The sequence below is a fragment of the Macaca nemestrina genome, chromosome 14 (genome assembly GCF_043159975.1).
Source record: "Macaca nemestrina isolate mMacNem1 chromosome 14, mMacNem.hap1, whole genome shotgun sequence".
NCBI lineage: Eukaryota > Metazoa > Chordata > Mammalia > Primates > Cercopithecidae > Macaca > Macaca nemestrina.
This window is the reverse complement of record NC_092138.1, coordinates 29,464,104-29,489,896: the sequence shown is the minus strand read 5'-3', so window position 1 is coordinate 29,489,896 and position 25,793 is coordinate 29,464,104. Positions and strand designations below refer to the sequence as shown.

The window sequence follows — 25,793 nt, the reverse complement described above, 5'->3', positions numbered from 1 at the left end:
CTTATGGTTTATGTTATTATTCTCCAGTTACTTTGTGAATGAACATTTTATTTCCCCTGAGAGCTGTAGAGTTTGTAACATGTTTAGGGCCACGCCTCTTTCTTCATTTATATTTCACATATGAATGATGTATATCCTAACTGAAGATTGGGTTCACAGTAGTGCTGTTGCACAAACACTGAATAAGTTTAACTGTCTTTTATTTATACAATTATTACATTTCCTATTTTATGTCTTCAAAAGGTAAAATATAGGAAAACTTTAGTCCATTGCCTGTCTGGATGGTTATTCCCTGTACATTTGTCTGTTTTTGCATCTGCCAACTCTAGTCTCTAGGAGAGAGAAAGAGGCCATATAGCCATGCATTTAAGATTACTGAGGTCCTACTGCACTTCTTTTTCTTGTTTGTGGCCAGTGTGTATAAATTTGGCTGGGTTGCAGATGTGGGTTTAGGAGGCCATGATGACAGCATTATCAGTGCTAGATGAGCAGTTTCTCTGTGGGGCTATTTGAAACAGTCTGAGTGCATGTATGCAGTTCAATCTAGGCTGGGCCAGAGCACAGAGGTGCTATGATTGACATCCCCGTGAGCCTTCTTACAAAGCCAGAAAATTGAAACTCCCTTCTGGATCTTCTGTAAATGATCAACACCTGTGCCGGGAAACAGACCTCTCACTTAGCATTGGAAGAATGTCTCCATTACCTGAGATCCCTTTCTTGGAGTCTCAATGGTCCCAGTTCCATTGATCCTTCTATTAATCCTCCAAGCTGATGAAAAGTGGTAAGAGGGAGTGTTGTGTGACACCTAATTGTGGAGCAGAAACAAAGGAGTGGGGCTTCTGAGACCACATCTGTACTGACCAGAGTATCCTGGGACTGACTGGGACATCATGGCCCCTGGTCAGAGACTGAAGACTTCCAAACCGACTAAGGGATTCTTTTCCCAGTGTCTAGTAAGGGACTTTTAACAAGGAGAACTGTCCCTTGGGATTTAGATACAATCCCTAAAGTTGTGCTTTGAGGCTTCCCAATCTGCATTCTAGGAGACTACTAGTTACTAGGTGGCCCCACTGAGAACACAGTATAGTGACTGTAGAAGTGACAGGTCTTCAACCTTAAAAGCCACTGGCGAGATTTTTGGTTCAGTGTATGACCTGTCAAGGAACAATTCTTAAACGGGGTATGGTGGTTTGTGCCTATGTGGGAGGCTAAGGCAGGAGGATTGCCTGAGGCCAGGAGTTCAAGGCCAGCTTGGGCAACATAGCAAGACCCTGTCTCTTTAAAAAAAAAAAAAAAAAGAGAGAGAGACTGGGTGTGGTGGCTCATACCTGTAATCCCAGCACTTTGGGAGGCCAAGGAGGGTGAACTCCTGAGGTCAGGAGTTCAAGACCAGCCTGGCCAACATGGTGAAACCTCATCTCTATTAATAATACAAAAATTAGCCCGGCGTGGTGGCAGTTGCCTGTAATCCCAGCTACTCGGGACGCTAAGGCAGGAGAATCGCTTGAACCCAGGAGGTGGAGGTTGTGATGAGCCAAGATCATGCCATTGCACTCCAGCCTGGGTGACAGAGTGAGACTCCATCTAAAAGAAAAAGACAACTCAGAGTCCTGTTGTTCCTATCTGCCTTGGTGACCAAAAAAAAAAAAAAAAAAAAAAAAAATGAGTTGGGATATATGAGTTAGGAGCACGCTGGTATGCTCTGTGAGGGAAGTGTGCCAGCTGGCTGGCCATGATATGGTTAATGTGCTCCCTGCTCTGAGATAGATGGCTTGATGCCTCCTAAATGATAGACACAATTCCTAGCGCTGCTTGTACTTTATTTTAGAGTCTTCTTCACAATGATGGGGTAGGGACCCTAATGACCCCATTTTATTGATGAGGTCATTGAGGTTTAGGGAGGAATGTCAAGCCGCTGGCCAAGGTCGCACTGGCTGAGCCACAATTCAAACCCTACCTTGCTGGCTTCACAGTATCTGCTGCTGCTATTTTCAGGTCATGCTGATGAGTCATTTCCCACCCTCCCCAGTCCTCTCCTGGTTATTCTTTTGGATGAAGGTGGAAGGAATGCCAGGGAACTTGGGAGAATGGTGTCATGTAAACAGCATGGCATGAGAGGTTAAGGGACCCAGCTTCCATCTTGACTCCCCCTCTCTTGGACAAACAGCTTAGCTTCTCTGTGATTCAATTTCCTCACTACGAGACAACTTTGTTTGAGGGGATGATCTGTAGGTTTCTTCCATCATGATATTTCAGGTTGCTTCTAACTAGCTACCCTTAGTGAGGAGCAAATCTGATTAATTAAATGTACTACCTACTATAGAAGCATTCATTTATTCATTCAATGAACATTTACTGCACACCTTCTATGATCCAGCCCAGGGTAGAGTGAGGAGTAATTTCAGACACAGGCCCTTCCCTCAGGGAGTTTATAGGGTGTTGCTGTGGTCAGGATATCAGCCTTGTGTGAAACACTATTTATTATTATTTTACTTATTAAATGTGTTGTGACATAGAATTATTCATTGGGAGCCACATTGCCCACAGCACAGGATGTGTCCTTTGCTGCTGTCTGACTCTTCTGCGCTCACACCTGACACTGACAGACTTACATGTGGGAGAGCTTTTTTCTCTAGTTGATGAACATTGGTACATTTAAGAACATGTTTTTAAGCATAGAAAGGTGACTTTTTTTTCAGTGAGTCTTGCTTTTTTGCCTGATATTAAAGATCTGAATGTAAGTGGTTTGAGAAATGAAAATCAATCTATCAGTGTACCGATCTATCTATCTCCATCGCAATTCTGTAGCATGTTCTCAAATCTCAGGTCCACCCAAAAAGAGTGGCCCCACTTCAACCTCATAACTCCACTATTTTTCAAAGACAAAGTTTTGTCTTGAGTAGCTGAAAAAGGATGAAAAGAATTTCACTGCAAATTAATGAAAACCATTTCTAAATGAGAAAAGGTAAACTGGAGAAATAAAGGGAAAATTTGCAGCTTGTCCTTTAGAAAGCCTGCCCCAGCTCTCACCACACAAGATGCTTTACCTGCTTTCTTGCAACTCCTGAGGGCCACAGCATTGCTGGGATAATCCAGTGGCAGTTGTCCATAGGCTTTGGAGCCAAATTGCCCAGCTTGGAACCCTCTTTTTACCACTTAGTAGCTGTGTGACCTCATACAGATGACCTAAGCTCAATCTCTTATTTGTAAAAGGGGGCTATCAAATTGTGGAAATTAAATAATAGATGCATAAAATCTCCTAGCACAGTGCCTGGTGCCTTGCTGCTTTCTTCTTAGAATGGAATTTAACCTCCTTGTAATTGTGCTTCAAAAATAATCAGGAACCTCTTTGAGTGAGTGGCCTTTCTTATTGTATGACCAACAATCCTGGTTTGTCCAGGACTAAGAAGTTCCATGGGATGTGGGACTTTATGTGCTAAAAGTGGGAAAATCCCATGCAAACCAGGATGAGCTGGTCATTCCAAAGCTGGCAAGGTCCTCAGTTTTCCAGATGAAAATGGCAAGGAGAGACCTTGATACTGAAGCTGACTCCAGTGAGAACCCTCATGTTAGCAAGGCCAGAGCCATGCATTAAATGGGAGACCAATGGCTGCTTTCCCTTAGCACCACATTCAAGTAAAAAGAGGAAGAGGCCTAACTCACTACCCTCAGCCAATCTGCCCCAAACATGAGACTGCATACGGTCGGTGCCTTTCTGCTGAAGCGAGTGGCTCTCAAGCCTGGCTGCCTGTGAAAATCACCCAAGGAGTTTTTAAAAAAGCAGTACCAATGCCTGGGCCCCATCATTAAAAGTTTTTATTTTATTGGTTCAGGGTGAGACCTGAGAGTTGGTATTTTTTAAAAGTTCCTTAGGTGATTCTAATGTGCAGTGCAGACTTGAAAATTGTTAACCTATGTTACAACTTGGAGTTGGCAACAGGTGCAAATTGACTTACATTTTTCCTAATTGACAAATTTAGAATTTCCTTATCTGAGTTTCAGCTGTAGTGGCTTGATCTGTTAGTAATGCATGTGATGCTTTATTGAGCTGTGTCCACACTGGTGTTTCCATGTGAAGAAAACACCTTTAAGATGATTGAGCATTGTCTTTATTTTTCCTTTTCTTTTGTGAGGGCAATATACTTACTAGTGTACTGCCTAGCTCACATAGCATGGTTTTGAAGATTGAGAAAATTCAAAGTTTAATTTGGGTGGAGGGGGAACAGTGATATTTCTCTAGGAAAAAAAAAAAAAAAACGGCCTTCTTTTTTTGTACCAGTTTTTGTTGGAGTTATGGCAGAGAAGAGCTGAGCGCCCTCTTTCTGGTGTGTGGGTGGAAATGGCTGCTTCTCAGGGCTGCTCAGAATAAGGTTGCATGGGCTTTGGGCCGGGCTACATTGGATGAGAAAGGCAAGGTGAGTGGTACTTACAGCTTTGGAAATATGGGTACATTCTCCCTGCAATGTCCTGAGCCAGGCAGCAAGCTTCAAAAATTGTGCTGGTGTTATTCAGTGCTAAAAAATCATGCACTCTCAAGCCATAAAAAGACATGAAGGAACCATAAATGCATATTGTTAAGCAAAAGAAGACAATCAGAAAAAAAATACATACTAGATGAGCCCAACTATATGACTCTAGAAAAGGCATGTTTTAAATGTGAATTTCTATGCACCATTGACAACTTTCTTTATTTTTATTTTTATTTTTTGAGACGGAGTTTCACTCTTGTTGCCCAGGCTGAAGTGCATTGGTGTGATCTCAGCTCATTGCAACCTCTACCTTCTGGGTTCAAATGATTCTCTTGCCTCAACCTCCCAAGTAGCTGGGATTACATGTGTCTGCCGCCATGCCCAGCTAATTTTTTTTTTTTGTATTTTTAGTAGAGACGAGGTTTCACCATGTTGGCCAGGGCTGGTCTTGAACTCCTGATCTCAGGTGATTCACCCACCTCAACCTCCCAAAGTGCTGTGATTATAGGTGTGAGCCACTGTGCCCGGCCAACAACTTTAAAATTTTATTTTTTTCTTATGAAATAACACATTGTTGTGAAAATATTTAAAAGGAAAGAAAGGAAAAACATCTGCAGTTCTACCACTTCAGAGATAATATCCATGTTAACAGTTTGGTGAATATTCTTCTGTTTACCTGTGCACACACATATACACATATTTTTTATAAAAATATACTGAATATTCTTTTTTAGTAAACTGATTTTTCATTTATTAAAATGGAATGAACAATTACCTATTGGATACAATATTTTCTATTTGAGTGATAAGTACACTAAAAGCCACTAGGCAATATATCCATGAACTTGTACCTCCTGAAACTATAAAAATAAAATAAAATAAAAAGAATTGAATAAACATGGTTTTCTGTGTTACCAAAGATTCTTATTTATTTTTTCTACACACAAGGTTTTGAATAAATTTTGTACAATGATCCTATTGTTCAACAATTAAGCCTGGGCAACATAGTGAGACCCCACCTCTAAAAAAGTAAATAAATAAATTAGCCAGGCATGGTGGTGTGCACCTAGAGTCCCAGCTACTAGAGACACTGAGGTGGGAGGATCACTTGAGCCTGGGAGGTCGAGGCTGCAGTGAACCATGATCGAACCCCTGCACTCCAGCCCAGGTGACAGCAAGACCCTGTCTCAGAAAAATAAAACAACAATATTTTTCCAATTTTTCTTTATCCTTGTATCTACTTCATTGAATGTCCTATGACTTAAGGTTAAGAAATAAAATAGCTGGGTCGAAAGCTGAATGATATTTTTAAAGACTATTGATCATTATTGCCAAGTTAACTCTTCCCCTGTCCAACCTTTGCTAACCTGACAGGCCCCAGATGGTATCCCATTTTACATACTTTTCTTCGACCACAATGAGGGTGAACTTTTGTTCCAATGTTGACTGTTAGTATTTTCCTCTGAAAATTGCATGCTTATGCCCTTTCATGCCATTGTCCATTGAGGTTTCTCTTTTTCTTATTGACTTATGAAAACATTAAAAAATATCCAGCCTATTATCCCTGTTATATATATAGCATGAACATTTCTACTCCCATTTTTACTCTGTTTATAGTGGGATTTTAGAAAACTGTTTGATGCCTTTGTGCTTTTCTGGCATTTCTTATTTAATCTGCCTGTCGCTGATACAGCATTAGCGTTCACTTGCCTGAAAGGCTTTTTAAAAGGAGAGTTATAGCCCCCAAACCCACTCCAAAGTACACTATAATCATCCAGTGAAAACATCTGTGTAATTGAAGCATCATTAATGTCTCTGTCCCAAATTCAAAGAACTCTAAAGGGCATTGTTAATTTTACTTCATCATCAGCCCCTTATTAACCTTGGCAAATGTTTAACTTGGAGGCAAGGATATTCAAGGCAACTCACAATTTACTATGCAATTGGCTACAAATGTTGAGGTGGGCTTTTTTTGTTTATCCAACTAAAAGAACTTTATGTCCCTCTAGCACTAAATTATGACATCTTATCTCACAGATTTAACAGCATCTAATGGTTCTATCTCTAGGTAATGTAATCCAGCTGGAGTTCGAAGGTATGCAAAGCCCACGTTTTAGAACAAAAGGGTATTTTTCTCTAGCCAGTAAATAAAAGTGATTTTTTTTTCAGCTATAAAAGGACAAAAGGTTTTGAAATGATCCCACTGGGCAGGGTTTCCTAGACTTGTTTTTTGGCAGTTGGCCATGGAGCTAACTCAATCTTCCAAACTTCTTCCATTTTTGTAGCAGTGTGAAGAATTCACTGGATGAGACTAAAGACACTTCATGGTGTGATGATTAATGCCCAGGGTCTTGTTAACCCAGAGTCAACCACAACTGGACATCCAGCAGTGCCATTAACAGACCCTTGATCAGTGTATAGGAAGAACTAAAAACCTGATCCTTTCTCTTATTGATTTTAGTACCTTCATGGCCACCCTCAGATTTGCATGTTTTCCTTATTGAGAAAAAATGTTTAACATTTAACACCATAAATGTCACAAGCACGATAAATGGTCTGTAGCTTTAGTTAGAAGTTGTCAAAGATGTTTGACTTAAGTATTGTTTGATCCCATTTTCAGGGGTTAAACAGCTCTGTGGCATTGGGTCTCCCTTGTCGGTTTTCATATTTTCTATGTACGTTTCATAGTTCTGAAACCCAAGAGCACTGTGGTCCATTCTCATTGCCCTGCTGCAAGAAGGTCCACCCCATGGACCCAGTCCTGTTTCTCAAGATGTTACTATTGCTAGAGTTAGAGGATAAAATTACATGAATAACCAAGAACAATTTGTGAAAGTGTGTATTGAGGAATCAGCATCTTGCGGTAATGCACACAGCTTTATTAAAATCACCAACAAGATCAACAGCAAAAATGTGTGATATCCCAGTCACTGTTCTAAACATCTAGGCATATTTACTTGCTTAATCCTGACAGTAACCCCATGGGGTCGGGGCTGTTATTGTCCATAGGTTACAGATCAGTACTGCAAACAAAGCTAAATGACTGAGCCAGGATTAGAACATGAGAAATTTAACTCTAGAGTTTGTCCTCTTGATTAAGTTGATAAAACAATGCTGCAGAATGGGTGATGGGGCCCCCATTTTACAAATGAGAAGCTGAGGCTCAGGGGAATTAATGACTTTGTAATAACTTTCCACACATCTGTGAGGTAGCAATTTGGCTTAAGCCCTAATTCTAAAGCTTTCGCCAGAATACCACATGTCTCGCAATACAACACATTTCTTTACATTCATGGCTTTATTCACTTCAGAAAGAGCTTATAATTGGCTAACAGATACCTAAATGGGCCTGTGACACACTCTTCTGGGTTCTCATTGCACAGGAAGCTGGTCATTTAGACTGCAGTCTTCATTTGTGTGCATGATGCAATAAGAACTGCTTCTAACTCTTTCTGTATGAATAGCTGTGGGATTTAGCTTCTCTATTCATTCCTACCTCAGGAACTTTGCTTTTTCTGTGCCCTAGCTTGGAATACATCATCCCCAGATCTTGGCGTGGCTGACTCCTTCTCAGGTGTCAGCTCAGATGCCATTACCTCAGAGGGGGCAAACCCTAACTATCTGTATTAATCTCCTAGGGCTGTCATAACAAATCACCACCAACTGGATGGCTTAAAGCAGTACAAATGTATTCTCTTATAGTTCTGGAGGCCAGAAGTCTAAAACCAAGGTGTTGGCAGGACCACGCTTCCTTGGAAGGCTGTAGAGGAGGATTCCCCTTGCCTCTTTCAGTTTCTGGTGGCTCCACACGTTCCATGACTTGTGGCGGCATAACTGTAATCTCTGCCTCCATCTGCATATAGCTTGCCCCTCTGTATTTCTCCTCTTCTGTGTCTTCTCCTCTTCTTATAAGAACATTTATCATTGTATTTAGGTGCTACCTGGATAATCCAGATGAGATTGAGATAATCTCACCTCAAGATTCCTAACTTAATTATATCTGCAAAGAGTATTTCCCAAAATAAGGTCACATTCACAGGTTCCAGGGGGACATATCTGTTGGGTGGGGGGACCGCCAGCCCACCTTAGGTAAAGCAGCTTTTGGTGCTGTTATGCTCTGTGACATCATTACCTCTTGATTTTCTTCAAAGCACTTATCCTTATTTGATGCATCTTGTTCTCTTATCTACTTTTCTTTGCCTTTCTCCATCTAACTCCATCTACTTGGATTCAAACTTTATGAGTAAAGAACTATCTTATTCACTGCTTTACCCCAAGATGTAGAACAATGCTTGATATATTGTAGCGGTCACCAAATATTTACTGACTAAATGAATAATCTCATTGGGTTAATGAGATGTCAACTTGGCTCTCTGATTCCTTCAGAATCCAAGTTTTACTTTTTGTTATTTTATTTGAATTTCAGTTGCATATTTTTCAGAAATGCAAATGTATCAGGAGACACATATTTAACATAATGGATAAATAGATCCAATCATTTAAATAAGGACATTAAATCATCAAATAAGGACAAGTGCTTTGAAGAAAATAAAGAGGTGATGATGTCTACATAACACTCAATCGCTAACTGGCCTTCTTAGTTCATTTAGCTTTTGCTTTGCTCCCAGAAATGAATCCTCAGTAGAATTTTTCTTTCACCCTTAGGCTCTGACCACCTCCGAGAGAAGGATGGCCTGTGGGCTGTCTTGGTCTGGCTCTCCATTATTGCTGCCCGGAAGCAGAGTGTGGAGGAAATTGTCCGAGATCACTGGGCCAAATTTGGCCGCCACTACTATTGCAGGTGAGGAGAAGGGGAAGGGTCTCTGTATGGACCCTGAAGAAATACTCCTAGAACAAGTTTCTAAAACGAATGGGCTAGAACCTTAAAAAGGAGGCATCTTCCCAGAAGATCTGAGGAACACAGAGGCTGGAGCTGAATCACCCCTTATAGATGGTTGGGGATAGTGTCAAAGGCTACCAAGCTGGAAGGCACCAATTTCCTTTCTCCTCATGACATCACTCTGTAATCTTTTCATCAATGCTTATAAGGTAGATGTCCATCTCAAGACGAACTCTGAACTGCAGAGCTTTGAAAAGTTATTTGGTTACTATCATGGCTGTGAGAGTCATGCAGTCAAACCAGAGGCATTTCTTGTTGGTTTTCCATCCATATTTATCAAGTAAAAAAGGCAGACACAGAAGCTGTGACAGGTTGGGGTGCTTTCATAATCCTCTCTCTACCTCTGTCTTACCTCCTCACCAATAATCAGGTTCAATGTCCAAGATGCCTGAGCTGGCACCCTTTGAAGGAACCTCATGGTTCAAGAGCCCCAGATATTGCTAAAGTTTTATCCTCATGAAAAGAGGTACAGGCCAGGTATGGTGGCTCATGCCTGTAATCCCAGCACTTTGGGAGACCAAGGCAGGTGGATCACCTGAGGTCAGGAGTTTGAGACCAGCCTGACCAACATGGTGAAACTCTTCTTTACTAAAAATACAAAAAGTAGCTGGGTTTGGTGGTGCCCACCTGTAGCTACTCGGGAGGCTGAGGCAGGAGAATCGCTTGAACCTGGGAGGCGGAGGTTGTAGTGAGTGGATCTCCACTCATTGCACTACAGCCTGGGCAACAGAGTGAGACTCCATCTCAAAAACAACAAAAAACAAAACAAATAAACAAAAAAACAGGGGAAAAGAAGTACAGAAAAGGAAACCATTATTTTGGAAGGAAGGAAAGGAAAGATCAGTGGGTAGGAACTTAGGGTTGGGGGTCTATGTCACTTTCCTATTGTTTAAGTAAATGAAAGAAGAGTATTCTGGAAGTGTGGTTACTTGCTAGGAGTGTGAACCTAGGTATGCTAGATGTGTGTACATAACAAGAACCAAGCCATGGGTTAGGAGGAGGGAGTAGGAAACGATGTTAACTGTAAAGATCTTGGAGGTGGGGCAAGGGAATCCTTGGATAGTCTCAGAGACTCTGTATTAAAAACAGAAAGATTGTGACTCATTTTGCTTTGTTTATGAATAGTTAACTACTTTGAATGTTTGGTTGTGTTTCAAGAGCTCAAGGGACAGAAAGAGAGCTTTAGGCTTCCCTTATAAGGTGATTATTTCTTCTGTTAAGAAGCCTTTTACTTAGATGTGTATCAGAGAATAAGGAAGCCCATGATTGTACTCGTTAAATCAAAGAGATTGCAATCTTCTGGGAGATGCAGACAACAATGATATCATATTCTTAGTTCCCATTTAGTCAAGAAAGCTGGGGATGTGATAGCTTGCAAAACACCTCAAATTATTCAGTGTATCATAAAAAATGAATTCTCAGGACAGGTAGAAACTTGGTTTACTCATCATTGTTTCTAACAAGTACCAAAACCCCCTGATTCGTGTGTGTGGTTTTTTTTTCCTGGTATACCAAGAGTTAATTGGCAGATGACATTCTTCAGTTGCATGAAACTGTTCCAAAAGGTCCAACATGACAAAATATATTATGATTGACAACCTCTGGCCTAGTGAGATCGCTTTGAATCAGAGATGTGTTCCTCATAATTTGTGGAATGATTATCTAGGTTTCTGCTGGTGTCTTGAATAATCGGTGTTATGATAACTGTATTTATAATGTAGTTTATTTTTTGTGGCCAAGAGCTTACACGATAATTACTTCTTCATTACAAATACCATATTAGAGGATAATATGCGATAGATTTAATTTCTTCTAGGACATTGAGTTATGTTTCAGATTTCTGTCCAAAAAGATCACAGAGATAAAGAAAAAGGGAGGAGAAAATACATAGAATGAAAGGTAAACATTTCCTTCAACCCCCAGCAAATGGCAAATTAAAAGGTGCTTGGGAAATGTAATTATTCCTCGCTTGACAATTTTCTTGGCAGGCTGAAAATAATAAAACAATTTCACTTTAACTAATACTGAGCCTGAATATCTGAGAAAATCTTCCAGATTGTTTTCCTTGTATGAGTAGACCCCAGAGGGAATCCTCCATTTCAGGGTTTCTTCCTTGAAAGTGTGTTGTTATTGGTGGTTGTCAGATGGGGATTTGGGGGTGGAAGGCAGTGCTAGATCCTGCTTGTATATGAAGGTGAACGTTTGAGCAAACGAATCTGATGATTCTCAACCCTAGACTGAACGTGATCTATCATACTAGTGGATTTTTTTCAACTCCTGAATCTCTTTCAATGCCTCTGTATCTCCTGCTAGACTCTCTTCTCCTGTCTTCCTGCCCCTTTCTCCTTTGTTAGGTCTCTATCTTCCCCAAATGTCTACCTTTAAAGTCACTGCAGTCTCAGAATATATGCACTGCTGAAAAAGAATGTTCTGAGGGAGTTCCTTTTTTATCCGTCTGAGGCTGAGAAAAAAACACCTTGTGTAGGAGGAAGAGAATAAAAGAAAGGGATATAGATGCAGGGGACCCATTGCTAGACATGGTATTATTCCATATTTTGCATCTTGGCTAATATGCTGATGTTTACTGGATGTCTTAAAAGATTTTAAGCGGAAAAAAGTAGTAACAACTATGTAGAGCTTCCTTCTTCCAGTTCACTCTGAGAACTCACATCCTTTTTTCTATGCTACAGGAAGCCCAAATGTAAGATCCTCCACAGTGACTTGGGTGGAGCTGCCCCTCCTATGGCTTCCTTCTTAAACAGACACTCCTAGGTGTGCCATTTGGTCTCAGCCAAGACCATCTGACATTGTAAAAGATAGTTTCTTTATGGTAGTGATGGCAAATAAAAGTAGTTAGCTTTTTTAAACACCAGTGCCTGGCACTGTGCCAACTCTTGGTATACATCACCATATTTTAAACCCCACAATGACAAATGCAATTGGTATTATTTTTAGTCTTTTTTTTTTTTTCTAATTGACTTTCAGTCCCATTGTTACATTGCTACTCTTGGCTAGGAGGTCTTTTTTGAATGGAACAATTGTGACATGTCTTCCAAGTTTCCAAGAGTTCTATAGTATGCTCAGTTCCCCTTCTCCCTTTCTTTTTACCTTGTTTTCTCTCTCTTTCCTTCCTTCCATTTCTCCCATTTTTCATTCCATTCTACTTACATAAAACTTACTATGTACCAGAAGTAGCAGAGAACAAGACAGCTAAGGTGTCTGTCCTCCTGGAGCTCACATTCTGGTGGCCAAAGACAGATAATGAATAGATAAACAAATATAAAAACAAGATACATACAGTTTGGGGTAACTACCAAAAGAAAATATAAAGGGTGATGAGAGAAGAAGACAGAGTGGGGAAGCTGCCTTAAATACATGGTCAGAGAAGGTCACATTCTAATGGTGACAATGGGTTTGAAAATGGAAGGAGAGAATGAGCCTGGTATTTGAAGAGCTGGCAGAAGAATGTACAAGGTAGAGGGAACACACAGCAAGTGCAAAGGGCCCAGAGGTAGGAATGGGTGCAATGTCAATGCGCACTGGAGAAGAGGCCAGTGTGGCTGGAGTCAGTGAACAAGGGTAAAAAGACAGAACAAAGTCGAATCAAAGAGGTGGGCAAGGGCAGATCCTACCGTGCCTGATAGACCAAGGTTAAGGTGTTGAGTTTTGTTCTCAATGTGATAGGAATTTATAGAGGGATTTAATAGAAAGTGGCATGATCTGATTTTTACAAGATTACTCTGGCCACTGTATGGGGAATGGATTGTAAGGGTCGGATGGAGGAGGGGAGATCAGTTGAAGGTGCATTTCTGTACTGTCCTTCCCTGAAAACAGAACCAATGATTAGATGACTGTAAGCGGGCCACCCAGTTGCTGGTTCTCTGATTAGGTTTCTGTTCCTCCTGTGTCCTCACCAGGTTTGACTATGAGGGGTTGGATCCCAAGACGACATATTATATCATGAGGGACCTGGAGGCCCTGGTCACAGACAAATCCTTCATTGGCCAGCAGTTTGCTGTGGGGAGCCATGTCTACAGTGTGGCGAAGACGGATAGCTTTGAATACGTGGACCCTGTGGATGGCACTGTGACCAAGAAACAGGTACTTTCCAGGAAATCACTAAGACAGGTTATCAGGCAGAACCAGTGGCCAAAATGTCCTAGAACTGGAGAGGTTCTTAGGGATGATCTAAGATGACCTCATTTTATAGATGAGAACTCTGCAGCCAGGAAAGAAGAAAGCCCTTGATGAAGGACACCTAACAAGTTAGTGCACAGGGTAGATTAGAACACCGGCCTTCTCTGGCCAGGCACATTAACTCATACTTGTTATCCCAGCATTTTGGGAGGCCAAGGTGGGAGGATCACTTTTGAGCTCAGGAGTTCGAGACCATCTTGGGCAACAAAGTGAGACCCCATCTCTACCAAAAAAATAAAAAATAAAAATAGCTGGGCATGGTGGCACACACTTGTAGTTCCAGCCACTTGGGAGGCTGAGGTGGGAGGATCGCTTGAGCCCAGGTGGTTGAGTCTGCAGTGACTCATGATCACACCACTGTACTTCATCGTGGGAGACAGAGTGAGACCATGTCTCAAACACACACACACACATACACATACACACAAAACAACAAACAAATAACAACAACAACAAAATAACATGAGTACTGTATGTCCAGTATTCTTTCCACTTGGTAATGGATAGACCAATATGTCAAATAAATACAGACCCAATATTTCCTTCTGAAATGTTTGTAGCTGCAGGTGCTTGTATGTGGTGGCCATTATTGGTGACGGATTCAGAAAAGTTACCAAGAACTAAAGATCCCTGTCCTTGGGCCCCTATGTACAGGGATATTTTACTTTCCATTACCTTATGTCACTAAAAAAAATCACAGGAGCTTAGCTGGGTGGGTTTGGTACCCAGAAAACCCAAAAGGAAGACATGTGGTTCAGACTGAGCATCATAGATAAGTAGGTAAATCAACTGCAGCTTCTATTAAGGTCTTGTCTTTATGAATTGTGTAAGCAAAGTTGATAGCTACTATGATTATTTCTCTTCTCAGTTTGGTTTATTTACTGGCCATAGCAAATATTGCCCCTTCTGGAAGTACATGTTAATGTTTACAGTCTAAATAACATACCTTGAGCAATGTTAAGAGAAATTCCATTCTAAAATTTCCAAATTCTTATCTTTTTATATATTCTTCATAAGTACAGAGTGTTAAGTCAAAGCTGCAGATATTTTGGGACTACGTACAATGGCAGTTACTGCTATTTTAATTTGACTAGTGTTTCCTATGTCCTCCTTGTCCTATGGTCCCTTGACTTGCAGATACTCCAAAGTCTAATGCCTCTTGTTACTATCTTGGTATTCTCTTTCTGATTAGCTTAGTTCTCTCTCTGGTTAGCTTAGATGATCTTTCATCTCTATCAAAACACCAGTCCTTCATTATAGAAGCCCTTCCCTGACCCAACAAATTGATTACAACCCTGCTTTGAAAATACACAGGGCAGTAGAGAAAATAGTGGGTAAGAATTTAGAAAACTCAGAATAAAATTCTACCCCTACTGCTTAGTAGTGTGTGGCTTTGGGAAAGTTGCTTGATTTGAGCCATAGTTTCTTCCTCATCTGTAAAATACCTATTTCACAGAATTGCTTTAGAAATGAAATGAAATAAAATACCCAAAAGCTCCTAGCTATCTTTTATGTATGGGGTGCACAATATATCTTTTGTTGTGTTTTGTTTCACTCAAGGAAGGTTGCTTGTAGACTGGACTGAATTCACTCTGAAATAACACCAATGAATCAGTCCTTGGAGATGTGAAGTCAGGAGCTCAGCTGGCATCTTTGAGCCCCTGTGCCCTGGATAGATCTTTTCCAGTTTTGGACCACATTCCCACTTCCATTTTACAAACTTTTCTTAGATCCAAGTCTCATTTTGATGTAGAATTCAAGAGATATAAAATAATGTGTTTTTTAAAGTATCCTTGGGATATTTTTGCTCACTGACAAGGAAGGCTTAGAAACCATTCCTTTGAGGGAGTGGTCTAATCTGCACTCAGTTATGGATTTTATCTACTTGCAAGAAGCTTGTCTGTTGAGCTTATTTGTTTTGCTGTTAATCCAGTATTCCTCTACCTTATCTCTTCCTCAATGTACTCAGTGTTTGGATACCTTTTCCTTGGATTTTCTTTAACTGTTCACATCAGGCCAATTCCTCAACTGGATCTCCAGTTCATCTATTTACTTCATTTCCCCTCCCCCTCAATAACTCTGACTGTTGGTTTTCATTTTTACACTGGAATGTATCTAATAGGGTTTGGCTGTGTCCCCACCCAAATCTTATCTTGAGTTGTAGCTCCCATAATCCCCACGTGTCATGGGAGAGACCAGGTAGGAGGTAATTGAATCATGGGGGCAGGTTTTTCCTGTGCGGTCTTGTGGTAGTGAATAAGTCTCATGAGATCTGATGTTTTTATAAAGGGCACTTCCCCTGCACATGCTTTCTTGTCTGCTGCCATGTAAGATGTGTCTTTGCTCCTCCTTCACCTTCCACCATCATTGTGAGTCCATTAAACCTCTTTCTGCTAGAAATTACCCAGTCTTGGGTATTTCTTCATAGCAGTATGAAAACGGACTGATACAATATTGATTTCCCCCAGTCTCTTCTTTGCTCTTCTGAGCTCAAATGTAGCTATAAATAGATACATGCCACCAGGATTTGCTCTGGGAATGTTTCTGGTAAAGAAAGAAGATTTTTGTTCCTTTCCCCAGATTCCAGGACCCAGGTGATATCTTCATTGGCTGGTAGTCCTGAGACACACTAGAGCTTCTCTGCAGGTCTGGGTTTGGCTCAATGGGGGTGATGAGAGACCAGTTAGTTAATACTTAGCAGCATCCCCATTGTTGGCAAGTTACAGATGATTCCTTTGCTACAGTTGGTCCTGTTGGGTAGAGGTGGAATCCCTGCATAGCAGTGCTGTGGAGACCCTCTCAGGATGTCAGCATTCATCAGCATTCAGTCCCAGGGATAGTTGAGTCTGGGGCACACTTTAGGTAACATAGTGCAAAATAAGCATACTTTTCACACTACAGACATCTAAAAGACTTATTTGAATTTAAATAAGCTAGTGTTCTAAAATAGCCATTAAGTACCTCAGTGCATTCATTCAGTGGATATTTATTGACAGCCTACCAAATGCATAATTTGTTTTTTTCATGGTACAGTTTTAAAATGCAAATATATAATATCTTTATTGAGGTACAATTCATATACCATACAGTTCACTCATTTAAAGGGCATACTTCCACAGTTCTTAGTATATTTACAGAGTTGTGCAGTTATCACCACAACCAGTTCAGAACACTTTCATTGCCCCAGAAAAGACATGTTGTGCTCTTCAGCTGTCATCTTCCCTCCAGCATCCCTCCAACCCCCAGCCCCTGGCAACCCCTGATCTCTCTGTCTCTATGGATTTGCCTATTTGGGACGTTTTATATAAATGGAATCATATAATACCTGGTCCTTTATGACTAGCTTCTTTCACTTAGTGTCATGTTTTCAGGGTTCATCCATGTTGTACCATATATCAGTACTTCATTCCTTTTATTACCAAGTAATATTCTATCACATGGATGTACCACAGTTTGTTTATCCATCCATTTGTTGTTGGACATGTGAGGTATTTCCACTTTTTCACTATAATGCTGCTATGGGCATCCATCTACAAGATTTTGTGCAGAGACAGGTTTTCAGTTCTCCTGGGTACACACTTAGGAGTGGAATTACTGGGTCAAATGGTAACTTATGTTTAACCCTTAAAGGCACTGCCCTACGGTCTTCAGAAGTAATTGCACCACTTGACATTCCTGCCAACTGTATACGAGGGTTACAGTTTCTCCACACCTTTGATGCTAACCCTTGTTATTATGTCTTTGTGATTTTAAAATACTGTTATTTTAAAACGACCTACTATATTATGGATGATTTTTAAATTAAGATAGAAGGAGATTTTATTTCTATAAGGAGAAACAGAACTATATCTCTCTGTTAGCAAAGCTCAGAGGAGACATAATACTGCCAAGTATCTGCTTCCTACAGGAGGCAGATTGCTGTGGTTCTCTTCAGTATTCTCTTGTGTTGGAGTCAGACACAGGATTGAAGGCTGGCTTTGTCACTGCCTAGATTTGTGATTTTAGGCATGTTATTTAACTTCTTTGAACTTCAACTTGAGGGGAGGAGCTAGTGATAGTTATCACACATGCATCATGGGGAAGGTTTGAAGAGAAAGTCATGCGAAGCCTCAGGTACAGTGGCAAGTACCTAACTGATGCTCAAGAAATATCAGCGCCCTCCCCCTGACCAGAATCCTTAATTTGATTGAATATCAGTTCAAGAAAAGGATACAACTATTCTCTCTCTGTCTCTCTCTTTCAGACACACGCACACACACATACATACACACATACACATACACACCCCAGGTGTATATTTTTAAAAGTAATAATCAGTGTGCCCTTGGGTTGGAAAACACTCACCCAATTCTTCTATTTATTATATTTTAAAAGTACTTTGCAGTAAAATTTGAGGCTCAGATGGATGATCCCAAGGTAGTGGGAGATTCCCAGTTATCTCTTGTTTGGGTTAAATTCTACTTACTTAAAAAAAAGTAGATAACAGAAATAATTTTCATCAGTGAATTGTTAAACGAAATTTGTGCTCTTCCTGTTTTATCCAGAAATTCTCTTCAAGCGCAGCTTTGTGCTCCAGAGCACCCAAGGCACTTTGGTGCCACTGCAAATCGTGTGAGCAGTGTTTGGGTGTGCATGCTTAAAGTCAGAAAGTTTTGGGTTTGAGCCTCAACTCTATCACCTCCTTGCTGGGTATCTTAGGCAAGCTATTCAACCCCCCTATTACCTGCCTTTTTAAAATCTGTGAAATAGGAATAATAATTGTGGCTATCTCATATAAGCCTTTGGGAGAATTAAGTAAGATAATACTTTTAAAATCCTGGCACATAACAAATGATAGCAATTGGTTAAGTAAAATTATTTATATTAAAAAAGCATCCTTGGAAAAACATTTAATGAACCACAGGTGATAAGAAAAGCAGAGAAAAAACACACAATTTTGCAGTGTCACGTAAAGATTTGAGAAGGCCCCTTCAGTTTCTAAGTCATCTGGGAACTGATTCAAACTCACATTTCTCCCCCTCTCTCATCCCCCAACACACACACTCTGCTTCAGAAAGCAAAAGGTTTTTTAAGGCAGCTTGGTCTCCTTTATGTCCTTGACCTGAGGTCAGAGTCAGGAAATAAACCATGGAGAAAATGCCGTTTCACATACATCTCTAGAGATAAAGTAGAAATGCTTCTCCATCCAAAATGAAATTAAAATCCTGTTCTGGTGATAACCACTCCACTCCTGCGAACCCTGCTGCTGTGGAAATGTTCCGTGAAATCTATCCTGCCTAGCTCTGTGGGACCATTCAAGGAGCAAGAAGGAAACCCTAAAGTTCTCAACCCCTGACAGGATCTCCCAGGGACCTCCCTGGCCTCAATGTGGCATGTTCGGTTTCATGGGATTTACTATGGCTGCCTCCAAGTGTCTGATGTATGTGTGGCCTTGGATGCCAAGAGAAAAATTGATGTGTGCTTTCCATTATACAGGGCCCAAGAGAAACTCTGTTTGATTTAGAAAGCATTTTCATGAGGCATGGTTCAACAACTGCAGTTCTTCCTTCTATCTTCATGAGGAATGTCACTATTTTCAAGCAAAATCTAGTCACATAAATGACGGACTGATGCTATTTTCTTCAAGTATGAGTGGAAAAAAATAAGCCAATAGCTGCAATGAGAATAGGGGAGCACTTTGATCAAATTGCTAAGTAGTTAAAGAAGTTCCTAGTTTATGCCTTCTAAAGAGATAGGACAGACAGGAGTTGTGTGATTCATATGGGTTGCAGGGTGAGCCACTCTTTCTTCAGGGGCAACTTCATTGTGCAAACATCGAGGGTTTCCATCCATCATGCTAGGTGAGCTCTTTCTTCCCTTCACCGTTGATATCCCAAAGAATATTATGAAGATTGTCTCTTACTATGATCTCTTCTCCATCTCTAACATGTGACCTAAGTCCTGGAATCCCCACTCAGTGCCACAGTTTTGAGGCTCCCCCAGCTCTGATAGAAGGAATACTCCAATCCTGGTATTGTGAGTGAAGGACAATGTGACAGAAGTGGCTCCACACTGAGAAACAGCATATTGCCACTATGGTGGGTATCAATCCAGAACCATGACCTATATTTTGAAAATTGACTTTGAAATGAGAAACCTTGACACTTTGGGAGCAAAATTTAAGCAACTGAGTCTCTTTTTATGACTCATCCAAATCCTATATTGTTATTTTTTTTTCTTTTTCTTTCTTTTTTTTTTTTAGACAGAGTCTGGCACTGTCATCCAGGCTGGAGTGCAGTGGCATGATTTTGGCTCACTGCGACCTCTGCCTCCTGGGTTCAAGTGATTCTTGTGCCTCAGCCTCCTGAGTAGCTGGGATTACAGGTGTGCACCACCATGCCCAGCTAATTGTTTTTGTATCTTTAGTAGAGACAGGGTTTCATCATGTTGGCCAGTCTGATCTCAAACTCCTGACCTCAAGTGATGCGCCCACTTCAGCCTCCCAAACCGACTCCTGTATTTCTATCTAACAAGCTCAAAAATCATGAAACTCTTCCAGTGCTGAAGTCATCTGCAAGTAACAGTTCAGCTGATGGTTAAAAAGCTAATGTAAATAAATGCATACCAGTTAGCTGATGTGGAAAGCCAAGTCCAGTTTGATTATGTCAGGCTCACTCTGAGCTGATTAATACCTCTTCAAGTTAAGCAGGTTACATGGAAACATTTTGATGTTGTCCTTAACCCGGAAAAAAAAACCATTTGAATTCAGTTCAGAGAAAAAGTACACTTTGAAGACTGATTTTGAAGTCAGTTTTCTTTTAGAGTTATTTTAATTTGCAAGAAGGTGTCTGCTCTTTTTAATTTCAGTATTTAGAAACAGTAAATTGGCAATCTCAAAATCACATTTTATTTCCAGCATGTGGTGTTTTAATATGTACCTTGATGCTACCAACCCCTGGTCAACAAATATGAAGAAGCTCACTAAGACGTTGTCCCTGGCACTGTATAAAAGCAACTGAATCGTATCAACTGAAGAATCTGAAGCTTTGAGATTGAGTTCTCTCTTCAGAGTTAGCTAGTCAACTTTCAACTTCAACTTTTTGTTTTTGTTGTTGTTGTTTTGTTTTTTGAGACAGAGTCTTGCTCTGTCACCCAGGCTAGAGTGCAGTGGCATGATCTTGGCTCACTGCAACACTGCAACGTCTGCCTCCTGGGTTCAAGTGATTCTCCTGCCTCAGCCTCCCCAGTAGCTGGGATTACAGGTGTGTGCCACCACACCTGATTAATTTTTGTATTTTTAGTAAAGACAGGGATTCACCATGTTAGTCAGGCTGGTCTCAAACTCCTGACCTCAGGTGATCTGCCTGCCTCGTTCTCCCAAAGTGCTGGGATTACAAGCATGAGCCACTGCACCCAGCCTCAACTTCAACTTTGATAACATTCTAATCAATGAAATAATTGAGAGACTGTAATCGTAACAATTTATCATTGTCCCTTTTGCTGGAGTGCCATTTGCTGGAGTGTGGTTTGCGCATCTGGAAGTAGAGTCTCAGAAATCATTTTAGTCAAACTGATTAACCTACCTATAGAATTTGGTTAAATCTGAAAGTTAGCATACCCACAAATAGCCCTTCTACATTGAGTCACAGAAATGTTTAAGTGAATGGGCTATTATCACATTTAGTATATTGTGATTGGATGTGGGTTAAAAAAAATCCTTTTCTTTGAAAATTGTGATGTTGAAAAGAATCTCTGCCATAAACATATATTCCTTTCCTAACTTAGTCCAATATGGTGAAGGTTGTTAAAGGTGGATTCATTTACATCTTCATCTATTCAGTGAATATTTACCAAACACCTACTAGACGCCAGTCAGCTCACTGGCACCGAGGATACAACAGTATTCAGGACAGTTGAGATTCCTGTCTGCTGCTTAAAATGCAGTAGGGAAGATACATTGATATTAAGCTCTAATTACCGTAGAGTTTGTTGAACAATATTACAGAGGAAGAACTTATTTGGCATGCATGGCAGGGGGAACTAGACTATGGCTCTAGAAAGCTCTCCATGGGGAGGTGATATCTAAGCCATACCCTGAAAAATGGGTAGAAGGCAGCCCAGGTGAAACCGTTTTATCAGACTGTGCTTTTCTTCAGTCCAATGTGGTGGTTATAGGGTTGTTTAGCTCTCCAGATAAAGAGCCAAGGTTTCTTATAGGCATTCTCAATGGGATGCTACAATAACTGTGTTTAGGATTCTCAACTTCAGTGCTCATTCTACAACACTGTGGTTGGGGAAAATAAAGACAGTCAGGCTCTGTATTGCACTAACTATGCCTTGTGCTAGGACATTTTGAAAACTATGAATTAAAAAAAAAATTTCTATTAGCCACTTTTCCTGTGATTTTCCTATTTGTCCTCTGAAGGCCAAACACATATTCAGTGCAAACCTGTCAGCTGATTTGAAAATAAAATGGGAAGCTGGGTGTGATGTCTCATGCCTGTAGTCCCAGCTACTTGAGACAGGAGGATTGCTTGAGTCCAAGAGTTCAAGACCAGCCTGGGCAACACTGTGAGATCTCATCTCAAATTATAAAAAAGGCAAGAAAGATAATAGAATGAGGGAGATGCTGTTTCTGGTTAGTCAGGAAGTTCTTATCCCCCTGTTTCTGGTTAACTGGAGTTTTGTTATAAAGAATTACCTTATCCTGGTATAAGTTGATTCTTTTAGAACTGTTGTCTAAAGTGTCAGTAGTAAAATTGTCCTAAAATGTGTAGCAAACATGTAAGCATTCTAGAATGGCAACATGATGACTTTCTATTGGAATACTAATGTCTCTGTGTTGTCGGTGGGTGAGCTTCACCAGGAAATAAAAATATAAAAGGGAAAAGCTGCAAATGATCACAGGAACTAAGGGAGGAAGCTATGCTGCTGTCTGGGTAAAGTGTGTCTGACTCCAAAATATCCCAGAACTGGGGTAGATATTGTGTGAACAGGGATCAGCAGTCATTGGCCAAAGAAATGGGGAAATAGAACGTGCATGATTTTGTTCCATTGTTCCAGTTTTGAGAGTTGGAATTTGGATGAAGAATAGCTTTCAAATCTTTGGCCTTCAGCAGCCCTCTCATCACCTAGGATGGCTTTTCCAGGTGGGTGCTTTAAAAGAACATGTAAGGAGTCATTTGACCTTGACTTCCCCAGATAGTTCTTTGCAATTGTTAGCCCCCAAGAGAGCTGGTTGGTTTAAAAAAAAAAGACTGGGTGAGAACTGCTCCCAAGAGCAGGGCAGCTGAGTATGGCTGTGCAGTCAGCACACTGCACAAAGGCACCCAGCCTAATGGGGAAGGAGAAGCTGAAGTCCAAGCCAGCCAAAGGAAGGATGGTTTTCTGCAATTTATCCATGCTGGGGGGAGAGGGGGCCCCTGTTTTTCACTCACACAAAAGCACCCTATGGACTGACTGCTGCCTGCTCAACCACTTTTGAACTCATGCTCACAGGTAACTCTATGAATTAAAGAAAAATGAGTAATTCTAGGTGGGTTTTTTTTTTTTTTTTGGTGTGTGTGGAAAGATATGTCTGTTCAATCCAAATCTCCTGCTTTCTAGGCTGCATGCCCGCTTCTACAAAATATGGTTCAGATGTTACAAAGCAGTATCTTCACCTTGACGCTTTCCAGATAAATCGTTGTGATTTCCTGTGGGAGATAACATCTGAGTTAGGCTCGCAGAGTCTCTCTCTTCCAAGGCCATCCTGTCTCCAGGTTCACATGCCTGGTGTGGCCAACTGACTATACATGCGACACTGCACCAGATTGCAGGGCCATATGCTGTTTTCCCTGGAATTCATCCTAAGTCAGTATTTGACTAGGTCCGATGCTGCCAAATAACTGTTGGTAATGTACAGTTCACCCTTCCCTGCCTGGCTGCAACATGTCCTACGGTCTCCAAACTAACATCTGGCAGCTCCGTGTGCATTTAGCAACTTACAGATTTCCCTGTATTGATTTACACAAGGATTTATTTTAAAAATTAAAAAAAAAACAGTAAAAACTCTAACATTTATTTATGAAACATTTATCAGACACCTACTCTGCATAAGGCTCTGTGTCAGCTTTGGGAAAAATACAAAACACAAGATATTTTTCAGATATTTCGCATGAAAAGCAATGTATGAATATCAGTAGTTGCATATGGTTCAACCTCAAATTGTAAGCCTAGAGTCAGAAGACCTACATGGAAGTAAATGAAGCTCCTCCATTTACTAAATATGTTACCTTGACAAGTGTTTTAACTTCTTTCTTTTCAATAAAAAGAGAAATCGGCAAGAACGACTCTAAGATCCTTCTTTCAGGATGTTAAGGGTCTAAATTGACCAATTATGAAGGAATAAGCCAGTTCAATAAGAGGTAAAGATAATATAAATTGCAAGAGATCCATGAGTTTAGTAGTGATTTCAGAGGGCAGAGCAAAGTTAAAGTCAACCTTAATTTTGCCTAATTTAAAAATAAATAAATATGCACCATCATATCACAAGCCAACAACTTTCAATGAAAATGGTGCTACGCCCTAAATTTTCCAACCTTTCATATTTTGCAAATGATTACTAACTAAAGCCTTCATGCATAGCACCATTTTGATTAAAAGTTTAGCATAAGAATAATATTTATATGGTGATACTGATAATTTTCAAAGCACTTCTCACATACATTTTCTGATCTGACACTCACAACAACCCAATAAGCTAGGCTGTATTATTTTTCATCTGCTTTTTAGGAAACTAAGGCTTAGAGAGCTTAAGTGACTCAAGACCACCAGCTAAAAAGTGATCGAGCCAGCATTCTAGCCTGAGTTTATCCAGTTGCTATTCTTGTACCATTTCCAAACTGACTCTTCATAAACAGTAAATCAAAGAGGGGGCAAATCCAGGGAGAAAAAGAGATGCCACAGTGATAACTGGAAGCACATTGGAGGATTTTTGTGTGGAGATAGCTGCATATGGACAAGGGATATGAAATCCTTTAACAACCATTCTTCATTGGGACAGAGCTAAGGTGAGCAGAACTCCATTGTCATCATTAAAGCTCACAACCACAGGCACTTAAAAGGAAGGAAAACACTAAGCTGGAACTGAAGTGTTCTTTTGATACCCACCCTCCTCCCCACCATATAACTAACATTCTCTTCTAATAAAGGAGAGCATATTTTTCCCTTTTTTGAGTGTGTGGCTGTGTGTCATCCTGGATATTCTGGCTACTCTAGCTGCTGCGGCTAGGGAGATATCATGAATTCTTTCACAGTTGCTCCAGGAATTCCTTCGAAGATTGTGCTAAAAAAAAATAATAATAATGTCAGATGGTTCAAGAGGTAGTTCTGCTGCTGACAAGGCCCCAGGAGGAAGTTTTCAGGACTCAGTGGCATGAAGTTGATTTATTAGCCTCACTGTGTTAACAGCCCTCCTAAGATCCCAGCGCAGTGATAGCCTATGTATGAAACCTTAAATCCTAAAGGGATCTTCCTTATAACAGACATGTAGCACAGTCCAGTCACTTGATAGATGAGGCAAGTGGCCCAGAAAAAAGAGGTTATTGCAATTAGTTACTGCACATTAGAATCACCCAGAGAGCTTTTAAAATCCTAATGCCCAAGTGACACCCCAAAAGAATTAAATCACAATGTTGGGGGTGAGAGCCAGGCACCATTTTTTAAAGACCTCCCACTGATTCCAATAGGTCGCAGTTTGCAATTAATGAGCTAATGGTTTGTCTAAGACCATACTTCTGGGGACAAGAACCCACCATGGTTCAACTCCATTGTTTTTAGCCAAAACTGGCCCTTGTCTCAGGACATCTTGAGAAATGGCAGAGGAGTAAACAACAGTCAAGCCCTGCCATGATGATGCTATGCCAGGCACTTTCTATTTATTAGTTTATCTTTTGCAACCACCCTTCAAGGTAGATACATCAGCTCTAGTTCACCATGAAGAATGTGCACGTGTTTTCATGTAGCCTCTGGATCCTTGCTAAATGTGAAGGGAGGCTCTCTGAGACTGCCTCAGGGGGACTGCAGTGGTGCTCACTTTAGTTGTCGAACATGCAGTGACATTCATTCAACAAGTGTTTATGGAGGGTCTACTGTGTGCCAGGCATTGTCCTAAGCTATGTGGATAAAATGGTAATGAACGAGGTATATAGGCTCTGTCCTCCCAGAGCTTGTTAGCTAATGAAGAACCCAAAGTCATAACTCAGCAA

The 25,793-nt window shown here is 40.6% G+C and overlaps 1 protein-coding gene across 1 annotated transcript in view; it reads left to right on the top strand.

The window, feature by feature from the left end:
• LOC105491788 (phosphoglucomutase 5) overlaps positions 1–25,793 on the top strand; it is a 179,925-nt gene that overhangs the window by 116,036 nt on the left and 38,096 nt on the right. The window contains exons 8-9 of the mRNA XM_011758449.3: positions 9,135–9,270; positions 13,287–13,470. Of these exons, the coding sequence (XP_011756751.1) occupies positions 9,135–9,270; positions 13,287–13,470 (320 nt within the window). The remainder of the gene's footprint in view (positions 1–9,134; positions 9,271–13,286; positions 13,471–25,793) is intronic.